Below are 18,390 nucleotides of genomic sequence, written 5' to 3' on the forward strand. Positions count from 1 at the left end.
TTACCAAAATTCAAATGCAAATGCATTTCCAGAAATGCATTTGCATTTTAAGAATGTGGCTGCATTATTTGACTCATAAATGAAATTAGTAATCAATCATCCTATTTGCATTTTAATTTTCTTCTTCAAGAGTGCTCAATCTTTCACTTAATTAAAATGAAAAAGAAATAGACATTTGAGATTTAATTTTCAAAACATGCCCCAGCAAATAGATACCAAAATTCAATTTGAAATGTAAAATGCATTTTAATTTTCAAGAACGTGGCTGCAAAATTGTGACCACAATTCAAATTCATTTCCAGAAATGGATTTTCATTTTAAGAACGTGGCTGTAAAATCGTGACCACAATTCAAATTCAAATGCATTTCCAGAAATGCAAAATGAACGAAAAAGCACGGCGCAGCAGAGTGGCGTCAGTAGCCGCTCTTCTTCAGCTCCCCGCTGACCGAGCTACCCATCTTGTTCGGTAGGGAGCGGTGTGCACATCTGCATTGCATTACATTGCAAATGTGCCGGGAAATTGATTGAATTGCCGGGTCTTTAGAATGTGCGATGATTTGGCCTAGTTTATTGGCAATGGGGCTAACGTTATTTCATGTTCCTGACTGTTTAATTGAAATAAATAAAAGTTTTGTCATGTAATTCTACAATTCAAGACGCATGTTTGTCCAGATCTATTTTTCAGTAATATAGCTAGAGCTAACTGAAGCTGAGTTGAATCACGATAGTTTGTTTGCTGTAGTGCTAACGTTACCCACCTAGGGCAATCCTGTTTGCTTCGACAACAGAAGTGGAAACAACTAGCGTAATCATTTCAAATGATATCTAGTCAATCTGTTGAAAACAGTGTTGTGTAGACACAATAGATTTATTTCTACGTTTTTATTTCAAGTCTCCACCTTCATGTTTCAGCGAGTGTTGGTAGTGTCGCGTCTTTGGTCCGCAGCTTTCTTTGTATTCTTTGTAAACCAACCAATCAGCGCGCAGCTCATGTATATATTCACGAGCATACCATAAAAGGAGAAAACCTAGCGTTTTTTCCCGGGAAAATTTCAATGGCTGTATAAGGGGGCATAGAACAGCACCCGGGCCATTTTCAGCCCAACTAATGTTACATACCCTATTCGGAGACATTAAAGGAGTCATTGATTGCAAAACCGATTTTACCTTGTCATAGTTTGAATAACGACAGTTCGGTGGGTAAAATGAACATACAGTGAACCTCAAAGTCCGTTGACACCTCTTTCCTATGCAAATCTCAAAATGAAAAAATTTGGTTGTAAAATGGTAGCTTTTCAACAAAGCCACCGGACTGACGTCAGTCCGGTGGCCCGCCTTTTTTTCCCTCTGGTCTGTATCTTTGTCACGCCCCAAAATGTACATCCAGACCAGCCCACTCACTGGTGTTCTTGCCCAGTCCGAGGTAGAGTAGATCTCCGATACTAGTTTAGCTGCGCGCTGTTCTGTGTAGGCTTCTTCTAAGGAACTACAAAGAAGAACGTTTTGAATTATAACAAGGATATTGAATATGGACCACGGTCGTAAATGCTGTGTTCCAGGCTGTACAGGGAAGGCTAACACTCATAGTCTTCCCAAGGAGCCAAACATTCGACAGGCATGGCTGCTGTTTGTCTATGAGAAGATCCCGGCGAAGTTCGACACTCAATTATTCATTTGCTCTGAACATTTCACCCAAGACAGTTTTGACAACCTTGGACAATTTCAAGCAGGATTTGCTAAGAAGCTGAACCTGAAAAGATGTGCTGTTCCGACCGTACGCTCATCTAACTGTAAGTAGGCTACAGTGTGATTGTCGCTAACAGTTATTAGCAATGCTAACGTTTCCTGTAGGCTATCTAGCATAGGTAGAATGCTAAATACGTTTCTAAACACATCAACATACTTTACTTAGCAAATGACTCTAGCTAGACTAGCTGTAGTCGGCATTAGAAGGGAAGCTTCCAAAAAAATATCCAGAAAACAAATAGCAGTCTGGCCTATTGCTAATGCCTGTCTAGATTATCTATTTGAAAGAACTGGAGAAAGGCAGGTGCTAGATACAGGATACGTTAGCATTGTTAATAACTGTTACCGACAATCATACTACAGCTTGCGGTTGTGATGAACGTAAGGTCGAAACGCACCTCTTTTCAGCAACAGCTTCATAGCAAATCCTGCTTTAGCTACATTGTCCCAGGTTTTCAAAACCGTCCTTGGTGAAATGGTTTGCGCAAATGTGTGGAGGGTCGAACTGCACAGGGATCTTCTACGCTATGGTATAGACAATCAGCCATGCCCGTTTAGTCAATGTTAGCTAGACTCTAGCTCATCTGCTTTTTATTAACGCTGATTTGCAAGGAATGCAAGAACAGCTAGATAGCAAAAACACCTAGACTGTTGGCATGTAAACTAGTTTAGCTTGCTAACGCAAGAGCATAGCTAGGTAGAATGTGTGATGATTTAGCCTATATTGGCAATGGAGCTAACGTTGTTTCATGTTCCTGACTGTTTCATTCAAATAAATAACCCGTGTTGTTATGTAAATCTACAATTCACGATGCATGTTTGTCCAGATCTTTGTCAGGTTATTTTTCAGCAAGATGTCTAGAGCTAGCTAACTGAAGCTGAGTTGAATAACGATATAGTTTGTTTGCTAAGCTGTAACGTTCTACCCACCTAAGTCAATCCAGTTTGCTTCGACAACAGAAGTGGAAACAACTAACATTATCATTGGGTGTGCTTTGCCTTCGGCAAGGGCACAACCTTTGTTCTCTCACATATATATTATTATTGTGAGAATGCTGCTGTTAAGCATTCTCACTATTGTTTTCCTGTTTCTCTTTATTGTGAGAATGCTGTTCAGCATAGGTATTAAGTATGCAGAACTAGTTAACTAGTTCTGCATACTTTCACCGATTCCTACAATTTTTGTATCAAAACGTTCAGCTCCTTCAGGAGATGTTGGCTATGACTTTTGGTATTTCTCACTTTTATACTTTTTAAGACATTAAGGTTTTAGTGCAAATTATTCTCCCATTAAAAGTAATGGTAAATCCTTTCAAATCATTAAACAGCGTCCTCCTCTTTCAAACGTAACTACTTCAGCATACTTTCAGCTAGAGACACCATTCAACCTTTAAAATGTTCACGAGACATTCAGCTATTCCCAAATGATTCAGCTTTTTCAAATATTCAGCCAATTTTGAATTATGACAGTTTGAAATACATTAAAATGTTTGCTCCTTCTTGATTTTTATGAATGAGCAGCCAGCAGAGTGGCGCACTCTGCTGGCTGCTCTTTTTCTGATATTCAACTAAATTGTCAAACAAATTCCTCTAACGTTCATATAGTTTAACTTACAGAAACAAGTTATACCTTAAAATGTAGGGAACATTGTCCTCTTTCAGCCAATGTAACTACTAAAGAGCTCACATTTACAGATTTTCAACTATGAGCCTTGAAGCGAGAGCAGCCTTTCAAATTCTCTCACTAACTTCAATGGAGAGGTGGGTAAAATTTGTCAGAGAAAGCGGTAGAGTCGTATTTCTGACCGCACAGACATATAAAGGACATCTCTGGTTTCGGCAGTGTCTTGGGTCTCGGAAAATATCCTTATATTTTGGATTGGACGTATAGTTTTGCGTCTAGGTTAACTTGTTTGAGGTGTGGATTCTAGCTACATTAGTTATTCTCTCTGCCCAGCTTGTTAGCGATCACAGCTGCTCCATCGCCGTGGCAACCAAACAAACACGCAGAAGGAACATGTTTTTGAAACTGCAGGTAGAGTCGTATTTCTGACTGCACAGACATATAAAGAATATCTCTGGTTTCGGCAGAGTCTTGGGTCTCGGAAAATATCCTTATTTTTTGGATTGGACGTACAGTTTTGCGTCTAGGTTAACTTGTTTGAGGTGTGGATTCTAGCTACATTTCTGTTATTCTCTACCCTCAGCGCGTTAGCAATCATAGCTGCACCATCACTGTGGCAACGACAGACACGCACCACTCAGTCTCTCACACAGGTGATTGGTGCGTTTACTTGACCATGAGAAACCCGATTACTAGCAATTGTCGGTTTATGCCAATTATACGATTACTCCGTTTAGATGTGTAATTAGTTATGCGATTACTCAATAAACGCGTCTACATGATTCTTTTTTATTAATCGTTGTATGCTCCACGGACAAAACTTGCACCATCATCCTTCTGCAACAAAGTGTCGCCATGTCTTCCTGTATCGGCCCTACTGCTGTATGTTTCATTCCATCAACACATTGAATCCTACTAAGAAAGCCGAGTAAACTCACTCAATGTTAGGCTACATCTGCTACTGCTATTACTATCCCAACTATAATTTCAGCTGTTAAAACGATAATATTCTTGTTACGACTAGCTAGCCTACTTCTTCTTCTGTTTAACAGTTCAGCTTTCAGCTTCTCCCGCATTGTAGGCTATTTTAGCTCTTAGCTTTGTTAAGATGATGCAGATGATGCAGTTCAGCTTCCACACTGCCTCTTTTGTGTCACTCACACATTTTTGAAATTCATTTCAGCTTGCGGGTATTTTCTCATTTCTCACTTTTATACTTTTTAAAATATAAAGGTTTTTGTGCAAATTATTCTCCCTTTAAAAGTAATGGTAAATCCTTTCAAATCATTGTTGGAATGCTGCTCCAGCCCCTTTCAAAAATACCTTTCGGTTGCTTTGAAGCTTCAGCTTATAACTTTCTACTAAATTTTCACTATTTTCAGCTTTTTTAGCATGGTCAGCTATCCCCATTCAGGTTTTCAGCATTCTCACTGCTGTTTCGCAGGAACAGCCTTTTCTAGTTAGTTATGCGATTACTCAATAAACGCGTCTACATTTACATTTATTCATTTAGCAGACGCTTTTATTCAAAGCGACTTCCAAGAGAGAGCTTTACAAAGTGCATAGGTCACTGATCATAACAACGAGATAGCCACAAAACATTGCGAGTAGCCAAAACATGAAGCACACATTGTGAACAACCAAAAATAAGTGCCAAAGGGAAGAACCATAAGAGCATGTAGTTAAACAAGTTACAATTAAACAACATGAACTGCTATAAGTGCAAGTGTACCTGTGGAAAAAGCAAGCAACAATAATAAAAACAATATATCACAGCGAGTACAAAAATTTAAGTCAGTTACCACTAACCACAAGAGCAACAAGTCTCTAAGCAAGAGTCATTGTGATCCTTGAGGAAACTAACATCGGGTCAAGCGAACCATTCCTAAGTACCGTTGTACTCCCGGAACAAGTGCGTCTTGAGCCTTTTCTTGAAGGTGGAGAGACAGTCAGTGTCTCTGATGGAGGTGGGGAGTTGATTCCACCACTGGGGGGCCAGACAGGAGAAGAGCTTGTGTTGGGACCGGGCGGTCTTGAGCGGTGGGACCACCAGGCGGTTGTCGGAAGAAGACCGTAGGTGACGGGTGGGGGGTGTAAGGCTGCAGGAGAGACTTGATGTAGACGGGTGCAGTCCCGTTCACTGCTCGGAAGGTCTACATGATTCTTTTTTATTAATCGTTGTATGCTCCACGGACAAAACTTGCACCATCATCCTTTTGCAACAAAGTGTCGCCGTGTCTTCCTGTATCGGCCCTACTGCTGTATGTTTCATTCCATCAACACATTGAATCCAACTAAGAAAGCCGAGTAAACGCATAGGCTACATCTGCTACTGCTAATACTATCCCAACTATAATTTAATCTGTTAAAACGAAAATATTCTTGTTACGACTAGCTAGCCTACTTCTTCTGTTTAACAGTTCAGCTTTCAGCTTCTCCCACATTGTAGGCTATTTCAGATCTTAGCTTTGTTAAGATGATGCAGTTCAGCTTCCACACTGCCTCTTTTGTGTGACTCACACATTTTTGAAATTCATTTCAGCTTGCGGGTATTTTCTCATTTCTCACTTTTATACTTTTTAAAATATTAAGGTTTTTGTGCAAATTATTCTCCCTTTAAAAGTAATGGTAAATCCTTTCAAATCATTGTTGGAATGCTGCTCCAGCCCCTTTCAAAAATACCTTTCGGTTGCTTTGAAGCTTCAGCTTATAACTTTCTACTAAATTTTCACTATTTTCAGCTTTTTTAGCATTGTCAGCTATCCCCATTCAGGTTTTCAGCATTCTCACTGCTGTTTCGCAGGAACAGCCTTTTCTAGTTGTGAGAATGCTGTTCAGCATTCTCACTATTGTTTTTCAACTTCTCAGTTCTTCCGCCGTTTTTTGGCCTTTAACTCGTTCTGCATACTTTAACCGATTCCTACAACTTTTGTATCAAAACGTTCAGCTCCTTCAGGAGATGATGGCTATGACTTTTGGTATTTCTCACTTTTATACTTTTTAAGACATTAAGGTTTTTGTGCAAATTATTCTCCCATTAAAAGTAATGGTAAATCCTTTCAAATCATTAAAAAGCTTCCTCCTCTTTCAAACGTAACTACTTCAGCTTACTTTCAGCTAGAGACACCATTCAACCTTTAAAATGTTCACAAGACATTCAGCTATTCCCAAATGATTCAACTTTTTCAAATGTTCAGCCAATTTTGAATTATGACAGTTTGAAATACATTAAAATGTTTGCTCCTTCTTGATTTTTATGAATGAGCAGCAAGCAGAGTGGCACACTGCTTGCTGCTCTTTTTCTGATATTCAACTAATTTGTCAAACAAATTCCTCTAACGTTCATATAGTTTAACTTACAGAAACAAGTTATACCTTAAAATGTAGGAAAAATTGTCCTCTTTCAGCCAATGTAACTACTAAAGAGCTCACATTTACAGATTTTCAGCTATGAGCCTTGAAGCGAGAGCAGCCTTTCAAATTCTCTCACTAACTTCAATGGAGAGGTGAGTAAAATCAGTCAGAGAAAGCAAGAAGGAACAAGATTTTGAAACTGCCGATAGAGTCGTATTTCTGACCGCACAGACATATAAAGGACATCTCTGGTTTCGGCAGAGTCTTGGGTCTCGGAAAATATCCTTATATTTTGGATTGGACGTATAGTTTTGCGTCTAGGTCATCTTGTTTGAGGTGTGGATGCTAGGTAAATGTTCATTTTTCTCTCTGCCTAGCTCGTTAGCTATCACAGCTGCGCCATCACCGTGGCAACCAAACAAACAAGCTCCAGGAAAGCAGAAGGAACACGTTTTTGAAACTGCAGGTAGAGTCGTATTTCTGACTGCACAGATATATAAAGAATATCTCTGGTTTCGGCAGCGTCTTGGGTCTCGGAAAATATCCTTATATTTTGGATTGGACGTAGTTTTGCGTCTAGGTTATCTTGTTTGAGATGTGGATTCTAGCTACATTTCTTTTATTCTCTGCCCTCAGCGCATTAGCAATCATAGCTGCACCATCACCGTAACGACAGACACGCACCACTCAGTCTCTCACACAGGTGATTGGTACGTTTACTTGACCATGAGAAACACGATTACTAGCAATTGTCGGTTTATGCCAATAATACGATTACTCCGTTTACATGTGTAATTAGTTATGCGATTACTCAATAAACGCGTCTTCTTTTTTATTAATCGTTGTATGCTCCACGGCCAAAACTTGCACCATCATCCTTCTGCAACAAAGTGTCGCCGTGTCTTCCTGTATCGGCTCTACTGCTGTATGTTCCATTCCATCAACACATTGAATCCTACTAAGAAAGCCGAGTAAACGCATAGGCTACATCTGCTACTGCTAATACTATCCCAACTATAATTTAATCTGTTAAAACGATAATATTCTTGTTACGACTAGCTAGCCTACTTCTTCTGTTTAACAGTTCAGCTTTCAGCTTCTCCCACATTGTAGGCTATTTTAGCTCTTAGCTTTGTTAAGATGATGCAGTTCAGCTTCCACACTGCCTCTTTTGTGTGACTCACACATTTTTGAAATTCATTTCAGCTTGCGGGTATTTTCTCATTTCTCACTTTTATACTTTTTAAAATATAACTCAATATAACACTCAATGGTAGGCTACATCTGCTACTGCTATTACTATCCCAACTATAATTTCAGCTGTTAAAACGATAATATTCTTGTTCCGACTAGCTAGCCTACTTCTTCTGTTTAACAGTTCAGCTTTCAGCTTCTCCCGCATTGTAGGCTATTTTAGCTCTTAGCTTTGTTAAGATGATGCAGATGATGCAGTTCAGCTTCCACACTGCCTCTTTTGTGTCACTCACACATTTTTGAAATTCATTTCAGCTTGCGGGTATTTTCTCATTTCTCACTTTTATACTTTTTAAAATATAAAGGTTTTTGTGCAAATTATTCTCCCTTTAAAAGTAATGGTAAATCCTTTCAAATCATTGTTGGAATGCTGCTCCAGCCCCTTTCAAAAATACCTTTCGGTTGCTTTGAAGCTTCAGCTTATAACTTTCTACTAAATGTTCACTATTTTCAGCTTTTTTAGCATGGTCAGCTATCCCCATTCAGGTTTTCAGCATTCTCACCGCTGTTTCGCAGGAACAGCCTTTTCTAGTTAGTTATGCGATTACTCAATAAACGCGTCTTTTTTATTAATCGTTGTATGCTCCACGGACAACTTGCACCATCATCCTTCTGCGACAAAGTGTCGCCTTGTCTTCCTGTATCGGCCCTACTGCTGTATGTTTCATTCCATCAACACATTGAATCCAACTAAGAAAGCCGAGTAAACGCATAGGCTACATCTGCTACTGCTAATACTATCCCAACTATAATTTAATCTGTTAAAACGAAAATATTCTTGTTACGACTAGCTAGCCTACTTCTTCTTCTGTTTAACAGTTCAGCTTTCAGCTTCTCCCACATTGTAGGCTATTTCAGATCTTAGCTTTGTTAAGATGATGCAGTTCAGCTTCCACACTGCCTCTTTTGTGTGACTCACACATTTTTGAAATTCATTTCAGCTTGCGGGTATTTTCTCATTTCTCACTTTTATACTTTTTAAAATATAAAGGTTTTTGTGCAAATTATTCTCCCTTTAAAAGTAATGGTAAATCCTTTCAAATCATTGTTGGAATGCTGCTCCAGCCCCTTTCAAAAATACCTTTCGGTTGCTTTGAAGCTTCAGCTTATAACTTTCTACTAAATTTTCACTATTTTCAGCTTTTTTAGCATGGTCAGCTATCCCCATTCAGGTTTTCAGCATTCTCACTGCTGTTTCGCAGGAACAGCCTTTTCTAGTTATTATTCTTTTTGCCCCCCTAAAACTCAGTCAATATTTGGCCTACATAGACAACCTAGGTGTCAAACGTTTCGTCCTGGTACCGATTGAGTTGCTTCTATTGGGATTTATGTTCCGTTGCACGGTTTAAGTAGAAATTAAGTTTTTGTGTCGAAAAGTGAAGCTAACGGTGGCTAACTTGCTAACCACAGTCAATGACGCTACTTACGTCACTAACGTCACGAAAACTCGCGTGACTACCTCTAGCAGAATATTAGTTTAGCAGCTCGTTAACTTCTGGGAGATAGCTAGGCTAACTATAGCTTTACTGCAAGGCAGCTGCAGAAACGCCACAAGCAAAGAGGCCAGGGTGATAACTATTTACAAATTTTACTTTGTGATATGACACACAATTGTGATGTGTAATGTACAATATAAGCTGATATTATTAAGGAAGTACATCTACTTTCGGAAACAGTAGTCTACTATAACATCCTGGAAGTCTCGCAGTCAGGTTTCAGGAAATATCACAGTACTGAAACTGCTCTCACCAAAATAATTAGTGACCTCAGACTAAACTCTGATGCAAATAAAGTCTCTATCCTTATCCTGTTAGATCTCAGTGCAGCATTTGATACAATTGTTCACGACATCCTAATCAATAGACTGGAAAAGCTTATTGGGTTCACGGATAGTGTATTGAACTGGATGAAATCATATATCACAGGAAGGAAGTTTTATGTTAGTTTAGGTGACCATAGGTCCAAGAAACATGAGAACTGCTACGGGGTTGCTCAAGGAAGCTGCTTAGGTCCATTACTTTTTTCTCTTTATATGTTACCACTCGGCGACATAATCAGAGAACATAACATAGATTTCCATAGCTATGGGGATGACACACAACTATATATATCCACTGAACCCAACGATGCAACGGCCATCAATTCCATTACCAACTGCCTGTTGGCAATAAACAAATGGATGAACGCTAACTTTCTTAAATTAAATGAAGACAAAACCGAAGTCCTACTATGTGGCCCCAAATCCAAAAGAGAGATGCTTATTAAGAATCTTGGAGGTTTAACCCCCTGTCTTAAACCAGAGGTGACGAGTCTCGGTGTAATCCTGGACTCAGATTTGAATTTCAACTCTCACATTAATAAAGTGACCAAAACAGCTTTCTTTCACCTGAGGAATATAGCAAAGGTACGACCATTCATAAACCAAAATGATGCAGAGAAGTTAATTCATGCTTTTATATCCAGCCGGCTGGACTACTGTAACGCACTTTTCACTGGTATTCCCAAGAAAACCACTGAAAGACTACAGCTCATTCTAAATTCTGCAGCTAGATTATTAACCAAAACTAAAAGGAGAGAACACATTAGTCCTGTCCTAGCTACTTTACACTGGCTCCCTGTTACCTTCAGAATTGACTTTAAGGTCCTTTTCCTCACATACAAAGCTCTAAACGGACAAGGACCTAGCTACATTGCTAACTCCTTTATAAACTACACACCAGCTAGAACACTGCGATCATCAAATGCAGGCCTATTAGAGGTCACCAGAAGCAGTCATAAGAAGATTGGTGACCATCTTAATTTTTGACTTTGACACAGATACGCCTACCTCCTGGAGAGTGTTCTTGATCTGGCCAACTGTTGTGAAGGGGTTTTTCTTCACCAGGGAAAGAATTCTTCTGTCATCCACCACAGTTGTTTTCCGTGGTCTTCCGGGTCTTTTGGTGTTGCTGAGCTCACAAGTGCGTTCTTTCTTTTTAAGAATGTACCAAACAGTTGATTTGGCCACACCTAATGTTTTTGCTATCTCTCTGATAGGTTTGTTTTGATTTTTCAGCCTAACGATGGCTTGCTTCACTGATGGTGACAGCTCTTTGGACTTCATATTGAGAGTTGACAGCAACAGATTCCAAACACAAATACCATACTTGAAATGAACTCTAGACCTTTTAACTGCTCCTTGTGAATGAAATAACGAACTCCCATGAGGGAATAACATACACCTGGCCATGGAACAGCTGAGCAGCCAATTGTCCAATTACTTTTGGTCCCTTAAAAAGGGGGGGGCCCACATATAAAATGTATTGTAATTCCTACACCGTTCACCTGATTTGGATGTAAATACCCTGAAATTAAAGCTGAAAGTCTGCACTTAAAGCACATCTTGATTGTTTCATTTCAAATCCATTGTGGTGGTATACAGAGCCAAAATGATGAAAATTGTGTCAATGTCCAAATATTTATGGACCTAACTGTAGGTATTATCCTGCTAAGCATTACCTCCTTAGGTTTAAGCTTGACATTTGTGTTAACTGCTCTTTTTGTGGAATATGTCCAGAAACAATGGTGCACCTTTTCTGGCAGTGTCTCTACACCACCACTTTCTGGAAAGATCTCTCTCGATACATTTCTGATAAACTTGTCTTTGATTTTTCCTTGTTGTGGAAAGATGTACTGTTTGGTTTCCATGACAATGAAAATAAGAAACAGAAAGAAATATATCTAATTAATTTATTGATCATTTTAGGCAAATATCATATTCACAAAGCCAAATTTAGTAACTCTAAACCTTCTTGTATTGCTTTTGGTAGGGAAACGGAACAGTACATCAAAACCATCTATGATTCAGAAAATAAGAAAGCTGCTAAAACCAATCAGTTCAGCTCCATTTTTAATGTATATATTTGAAACTCCCCCTGGCTCTCCTCTTGACTTATGTTTTTTTGTATCAATGACTCTGTTTGCCTGTCTTTACTGTTTGTATCGTGAAGATTTAATAAAGATTTATAAAAAATAAAAAAAACAGTCTCGGAGCAAGGAAAAAAGCGAGCCACTGTTTAACGCAGGACCGGAAGATCCGGATCTGGAAAGATGGCGCGGTCCATTTCGCGCTCTCGCTTGCCTCACTGCGCCACTGAAAACTTTTCATAGAAATGAATGGGGACGCCATCTTAGAAGACAGAAGTAGCTGTGTCTGTTAATATATAAGTCTAGGGAGTAGGAGTCTGAAAACAACTAAACAAAAAAAACGTTATTCCCTCTATCTAGATTGCAAACTTTCCAGCGGTCTGTGAACTATGTCGACCTCTGGCGATGACGGCTGTGTGCAGCAGGAGCGGAACAGACAAACCATCCTCCAATGCTGTAGAGGGCAATGTATGCAACAATGTCGATGTGGCATTGTTGTTGACTTGATGCAAAGAACTGAAGCACACGAGTTAAATGACTGACGTGGACTTTCATTGTAACTACAGACCGGAAAATTCAAGATCTACCAGAGCTCTTACATTTATATTTACAAATAGGTCTGTCTCGCCTTTCCTTTTGCTGGTTTTCAAACTGTCAACTTAAAACAGGTGAGTGTGGATCTTCTTGAAAACCATCCCACTTTATTGTATTGTCACTGTGCCTGTCATCGTGGGAACTGTTACCTTTTAGCCAGATTAGCTACATAGTCAGGTAGACAGAAATGGTTTAATTATGAACTGGCAGAAAAACGGATACACCAGGCTTACTTTTACGATAAATTAACCATTATGCAAACAAACCAACCGTGTCCATAAGCTTACAGTTTTTTGTACATTTTGTGTATTTTTCTTATACAGCTCTTAAGCCAAGGCCACAATGAGTAAAAGCAAGGTGATCAATCTGAAAGACAAAATCAATGGCAACGAAATGGACCTAAGTCTCTGTAACTTAACAGAGGTACCAGTCAAAGAACTGGTAAGTGCTTTTTACAAGTAGAAAGACTAAATTGACAATTAGTTTAGCAACAGACCTGTATGTTAAATTTTCTTAAATGTGCCACCACAGGCAGCATTCCCCAAAGCAACAGTTTTGGACCTGTCCTGCAACAACATCACCTCACTACCTGTGAGTAACACTTGCATCCTAACACACATTGTCTCTCCTCAAATTATTCTTAATGGAATATGTGGTTCTGACTGTGTGCAGCCAGAGATCTGCAACCTGACTCATCTGGTCAAGATAGACCTGAGCAAGAACCAGCTGAGCAGTTTACCAGAGGACCTGGGTCACCTAAGCAACTTGCAACATCTGGACCTGTACGACAACAAGCTGAGCATCCTGCCTGTTAGCTTCTCAGAGCTCAGGGTATGTACACACACACACACACACTGTACAAACTGGAATTAATTACTGGATTAATAACAGACAAATGTTCCTTGTGGTTTGTATGTGGGTCTGTAGAATTTGAAGTGGCTGGATCTCAAGGATAACCCTCTAGAACCACAGCTAGCAATGGCTGCAGGTGACTGTTTGGACGAGAAACAATGCAAGCAGTGTGCTTCTAAGGTAAGAAGAGAGAGATGTCATGGACAGAATGCTGCAAAGACAGTGAGACAAGAGAGAGGGAGAGAACTGGAGTATCTTTGTTGAAAACAGTGTTACTGGTTTATGGTGAGAAGGCTGTATTTTTTCAAAGGTTCTCCAGCACATGAGATTCCTTCAGGAGCTGGTGGATAAGGAGAGAGAGCGGCGCCTGTTGAAGGAGAAAGGTGGGTACTGCAAGTGTGTTTATCCCAGAGATGGTTGGCTGTTGGCTCATGAAATCAAACCTGCAAACCTATAATATTAGAGGTTGGTTTCTGAGCTTAGACATTTATCCACCAGTCTAGTGTCAGATTACAAAAAATTCAGTTTTTCCAGATGAGGGATTGATGATGATGATGTTCCATCTGCTAATCCTGCTTTATTTCATCTTTCTCTCCACTATCAAAACTAGAACTAGAGAAAAAGAAGGAAGCCCAGCAGAGAGCGAGAGAGGCAAAAGAGAGAGAGGCTCGTAAAAGAGAGAAAGCAGAAGAGAAGGAGAGGAGGAGGAAAGAGTACAACGCTCAGATGGCTTCCATGGCTGCTCAGGAACAACAGAAGAAGAACAAGGAGGAGAAGAAGAGGAGAAACGGACAGGCTGCCGGTAGGAAAGCTGCATTGCACTGTTGGTCAATCCATGTAAACTTGCTGGTCACCTCATCATTCATGTGTTATTTATTTCATTCACATCTCAAGACAAACAAGCAGTGGTGGACTCTTTCCCAAAAGCCAAACGCTCTCTCATTGGCCTGCTGTTCAAGATCTTCCTCCTGATGCTTCTGGGATTGGCCGGAGCCATAGGGGCTTGTCATCTGACAGAGCTACAGAAGGAACCTGTTTGTGTGCCAATCAATGTTGCTGTGGGTGACAGCCTGTTGTGGGCACGGGAGCAGGAGAATGTGGTCAGACAGCTGGTGCACAAGCTGTCCACTCTGGGTCAGGATCCACTGGAACGCCGGGCTCCGTTTGAAAACTAACCGTCTCTCTGCCTCCATGTCCCCCTCTTTACCAGCCCATGGCTCCCACTGGCCTTTACTATGCTCAAACATGGATTAAGTCCAAAGATCACATTTGAACTTTACAGGACATTGGGGTATGGGATTTGATTAAAGTGGGGGCCTTGCATTCTTTAACTCGCTGGACTGTGATGTGTGGGTTTGGATAAGGGGGGGTGATAAATTGGATGATCATCTTAAATTCCTATGGAATTGTTTTTGGTTCTTCAGTACAAGGTCCTTGTTTTTAAATCATGGCCTAGTATTAAAATGGCCACCTCTCCTCTGTATTACGCATGTACCTACAGCCTCACATGGCTATGTAGTGCCCTAGCATAGGGCTTGGAGTTGGAGAAGCCCAGCCAAACAAGTGGCCTTGTCTGTTGTGCATTGAAGTCCTCAGAGCCATCAGGACCAGATACAAGACACTGGTGTGTTAGGCATTCATGAGCATTTCCAAACCTGTGTGAATGTTGAGTTGTGTCACATATTTAATTATAACATCTAGCCTACTCTGTTTCAGACAATTCTTTAATCTATAAAGTCTATTGATGCCTCCAAGTTTTGCAATGGCTGTAATGCTTGACCCAAGTCCAAGGCTATAGCAGTACATTTGTCCTTGCTGATATTCTATCATGTTTCAGCTATGCTCAAGATATGTATGTCAACATAAATAAATGTCTGTGTGCTGGGCAACCATTGCAGTTGTTTTCTATAACTAAATAACCTTAATGAGGTGTGTTGGTATTGAAGCATAAAACGGATCAATAAAACAACTATTCTGCAGCAGCTGCAATACAATGTGAAAAAGAAATACAAAAGTTATAAAAAAAGAAAAAAAGACTTGGATTTAATATGCGCATTATATAGTAAACATTTATTACCCAAGCCCAATCGTTTACAGTTTCCAATATATTTGTGGAAAACATGAGATGTCCATGAACCTCAGAAAATCATCTACCCAATCGAGTATAGATCTGTAGAGAATACATCCCTAGATGGACTCTCCCATTCTCTGTCTTGGTGACCATTTACAGACACAGTAAACTAATACTTAAGTACTGAAAAGTACTCCACTTACACTTGGCACATGTACATTTCTTAAAAGTTGAAAGAAGGCTCGCCTCTGAAATGAGTCCCAAAACTCTGTCATTCTCTGACTCAGCCAGAGACCTGTAAGAAGAGTATAATTAGGTCTAAATGTATATTTGGGTCTAGGACATCTACTCATGTTCTTCCTTCCTGACTTTGACCAGAGCAGCATTACAACAAACATGTAGGACTACAGAAGGAGGTGGACCCTACATACCTGTGTATGTACAATTCCTGGGCATACAGTTAGTAAAAACAACAAGAGTTTCCAGTTCAGGTCAATGGTAGCCTAATGCAGCTGTATGCCTGGGAACACTTTGACCGTAGTCACCAGTTTGAAAACAGGAAGTTGTCGGGCAGGGTTCACAGGGAGGCATGTGATGTGTTTGGTAAGGTCCCTTCCTGCCGGCTCTCACGGGCCTTCCTGTACTCCTGCTCCTTCATGAAGGCCATGTCGCCCATGAGCTTGGTCCGCATGGCCTTGTCCACGGTCAGCCCCAGGGTCACCTCCTTGAACACCTCACTCACGGACAACTGGAGGACAAGAGTTGGAGCAGGATGACTACACATTGCTACCATGTCACTGACATGTCCCTCCTTCCGTTTATACATGATCATACTTTGACTGCCATACCTCATGGAAGTGGAACTTTTTGAACATGGCGATGCTGACTTTGTTGTCCAGTCCGATTTTTGCCTCAAACTTCTGGATTCCCAGTTTAGTCACCCCTAGAGGACAACACCATTGTCACCACAGAAGTGGGGGAAAAAACCTTCAACACATCTAACATATTTAAAGCACATCTTCTAATACAGGAGGGGGGGGGATTGACTGTACTGTGAAACACAGTACCATAGCAGATCATCATCCATGTAACCTCTTTCCCCAGGCCCTTTCCCCTGTAGCATGGCTCTGGAACAACATAAAAAGACTATCATTATCAGCTCTTATTATTCAGATCAGTTGGTGAAGAACCAATTGTAATTTTGTTGCTGTTTACCTGCGATCATTATCTCGAGCTCGGCAAGAGAGGGGTCGCTGGGATCTGTCAGGAAGATGTTGACGTCGCCCACCATACACTGCTCTTCCTGCATCGCTGGATCCGCCCAGCGCTGCTTGTCCAGGATGATAAACGTGCACTCTGGGAGAGGAATGAAAGGAGGAATGTAGAGAGACATATCTCCTGAAGACAAAAAGGCCACTAAGTAATAAAGGCTGACCACCGTTTCCTTTCTTTGGGGTGTGTGTGCTTGTGTGCTCACTATCATCATCCTCCCGCCAGCTGCTCTGCATGTCATACTCCTGTTCCAGAGTCAGAGGTTCTGAAGCAGTCAACTGCTGCAGCTCAGAGGACTCCATCCACTGGTGGTACCTAGCAACCACAGGGACATACAGAAGATACCTAGCAACCACAGGGACATACAGAAGATACCTAGCAACCACAGGGACATACAGATGATACCTAGCAACCACAGGGACATACAGATGATACCTAGCAACCACAGGGACATACAGATGATACCTAGCAACCACAGGGACATACTGAATATACCTAGCAACCACAGAAACATAGATGAGACACAGCTTACAAAAATTAGCTGAGCGTGGACAGGTAGCCTATTGGGTCTGAAATGTGTGCGGAGATGTAGTGCGCCTGCACTGTAGACAGAGGACGTTGTTACAGGTCCCTTAAGAAGCAGCACAGACATAGGGACGTAGTCTATAGTCAAATCTAGGCAAAACCTTTCAGTATAAAATACCTGGGTACATGATCTGCGTTGTAAGGCACCAACACAACATTCTTCCCCTCCAGTAACGTATCTTCGTTTATTCTCATGGTATGCCACCTGTCATACAACGGGTAGCGAAGTAACTGTTTATTAGCATCCCAACATTGCGCTCTAAGATTTACTTCACCATTTACTTACCTTTACAAGTACTGTTTGACTCACTTCCTTGTTTGCTAGCTTCGTTGGTTTGGTCCAGTGATGTTGGTCGTTATAGACAGCTAAGCGATCTAACCCGCCACCTACTGGTCTGGAATCGATAGTAGTGAGACCTGTGTCGAATCCTAGTGATCGTGATGTATTTTGATTTGGTGCTATGAAACAATAAATGTTTCAATGAAGTAAAACTTTATTATTTAGGTATCAGACAGCCTATATGTCTGTCTGTATCTGTCAGTGTCTGTCTGTGCTTTGTAAAGCAAATGAACCTTGTATTACATGAAAAAATAACACAAATTATGATATCAACAATATCGATTAAACCATTCTAAAGGTGGGAGAGTTTGTTTATTGAGCCAGCGAATGTATAATCAAGAGAAGTTGATTAATGAATGGTTGAATTGAACTTTATCATCAGGAAATAACATAAAATGTAGAGTAGAACAAGCAGAAGCAACTAAATAAATTATACTATAAAAGAACAAACGAATTTCACAAAAGAGATCCAAACTAAATGTAGGCCCTAATAACATTGTATTGCCAAATGTCAACAACAATGAGGATTTTAATCGTACAGTAGTTATGCCATCCCAAGACAGGGCAGATCTGACTGACAAAGCCAGCTCCTGTACAGTGTGCAAGGTTTATTTGTTTGTCTGAGGGTTAGTAAAAAAAAACATTAAAAAAAGTGTTGTGTTACAGTTCAGATGTGAGCCAGTTTTCTTGGGAGTTGTTTTTCTTGTAAAAAGGAATAACAAATGTTATTGGAATTTAAAGCATAACAAAGTATTTAATCATATGTCCCAAGAAAGAGGGAAATAATTGTG

The 18,390-nt window shown here is 40.3% G+C and overlaps 2 protein-coding genes across 2 annotated transcripts; one reads left to right on the forward strand and one right to left on the reverse strand.

Annotated features, from left to right (window-relative positions):
- The first annotated feature begins 12,295 nt into the window (after positions 1 to 12,295).
- Positions 12,296 to 15,220, forward strand: lrrc59 (leucine rich repeat containing 59). The gene is made up of 8 exons (XM_062474953.1): positions 12,296 to 12,553; positions 12,803 to 12,920; positions 13,011 to 13,070; positions 13,152 to 13,310; positions 13,407 to 13,511; positions 13,642 to 13,714; positions 13,942 to 14,133; positions 14,226 to 15,220. The coding sequence occupies exons 2-8, from the start codon at positions 12,822 to 12,824 to the stop codon at positions 14,504 to 14,506; spliced, it is 969 nt and encodes a 322-aa protein (XP_062330937.1). The 5' UTR covers positions 12,296 to 12,553; positions 12,803 to 12,821; the 3' UTR covers positions 14,507 to 15,220.
- Positions 15,221 to 15,351: 131 nt separating this feature from the next.
- nat9 (N-acetyltransferase 9 (GCN5-related, putative)) lies at positions 15,352 to 17,669 on the reverse strand. Its single transcript, XM_062474954.1, has 7 exons — positions 17,546 to 17,669; positions 17,378 to 17,464; positions 16,880 to 16,989; positions 16,618 to 16,758; positions 16,470 to 16,529; positions 16,251 to 16,345; positions 15,352 to 16,150 (listed from the first exon to the last, which is right to left on the reverse strand). Exons 2-7 carry the CDS (start codon positions 17,452 to 17,454, stop codon positions 15,980 to 15,982), a joined length of 654 nt encoding a protein of 217 aa, XP_062330938.1. The 5' UTR covers positions 17,455 to 17,464; positions 17,546 to 17,669; the 3' UTR covers positions 15,352 to 15,979.
- Between the last annotated feature and the right edge of the window lie 721 nt (positions 17,670 to 18,390).

Source organism: Osmerus eperlanus, chromosome 12 (assembly GCF_963692335.1).
Source record: "Osmerus eperlanus chromosome 12, fOsmEpe2.1, whole genome shotgun sequence".
Classification (NCBI taxonomy): domain Eukaryota; kingdom Metazoa; phylum Chordata; class Actinopteri; order Osmeriformes; family Osmeridae; genus Osmerus; species Osmerus eperlanus.

Excerpts from the sequence above, each read along its gene's own strand:
- lrrc59 (XM_062474953.1), top strand. The coding sequence starts at position 12,822 with ATGAGTAAAAGCAAGGTGATCAATCTGAAAGACAAAATCAATGGCAAC. Across the intron at positions 12,921-13,010 it reads AGGTACCAGTCAAAGAACTG|GCAGCATTCCCCAAAGCAAC; the intron begins GTAAGTGCTTTT and ends GTGCCACCACAG. Across the intron at positions 14,134-14,225 it reads GAGAAACGGACAGGCTGCCG|ACAAACAAGCAGTGGTGGAC; the intron begins GTAGGAAAGCTG and ends TCACATCTCAAG.
- nat9 (XM_062474954.1), bottom strand. The coding sequence starts at position 17,454 with ATGAGAATAAACGAAGATACGTTACTGGAGGGGAAGAATGTTGTGTTG. Across the intron at positions 16,346-16,469 it reads ATGGATGATGATCTGCTATG|GGGTGACTAAACTGGGAATC; the intron begins GTACTGTGTTTC and ends GTTGTCCTCTAG. Across the intron at positions 16,151-16,250 it reads AAAAGTTCCACTTCCATGAG|TTGTCCGTGAGTGAGGTGTT; the intron begins GTATGGCAGTCA and ends CTTGTCCTCCAG.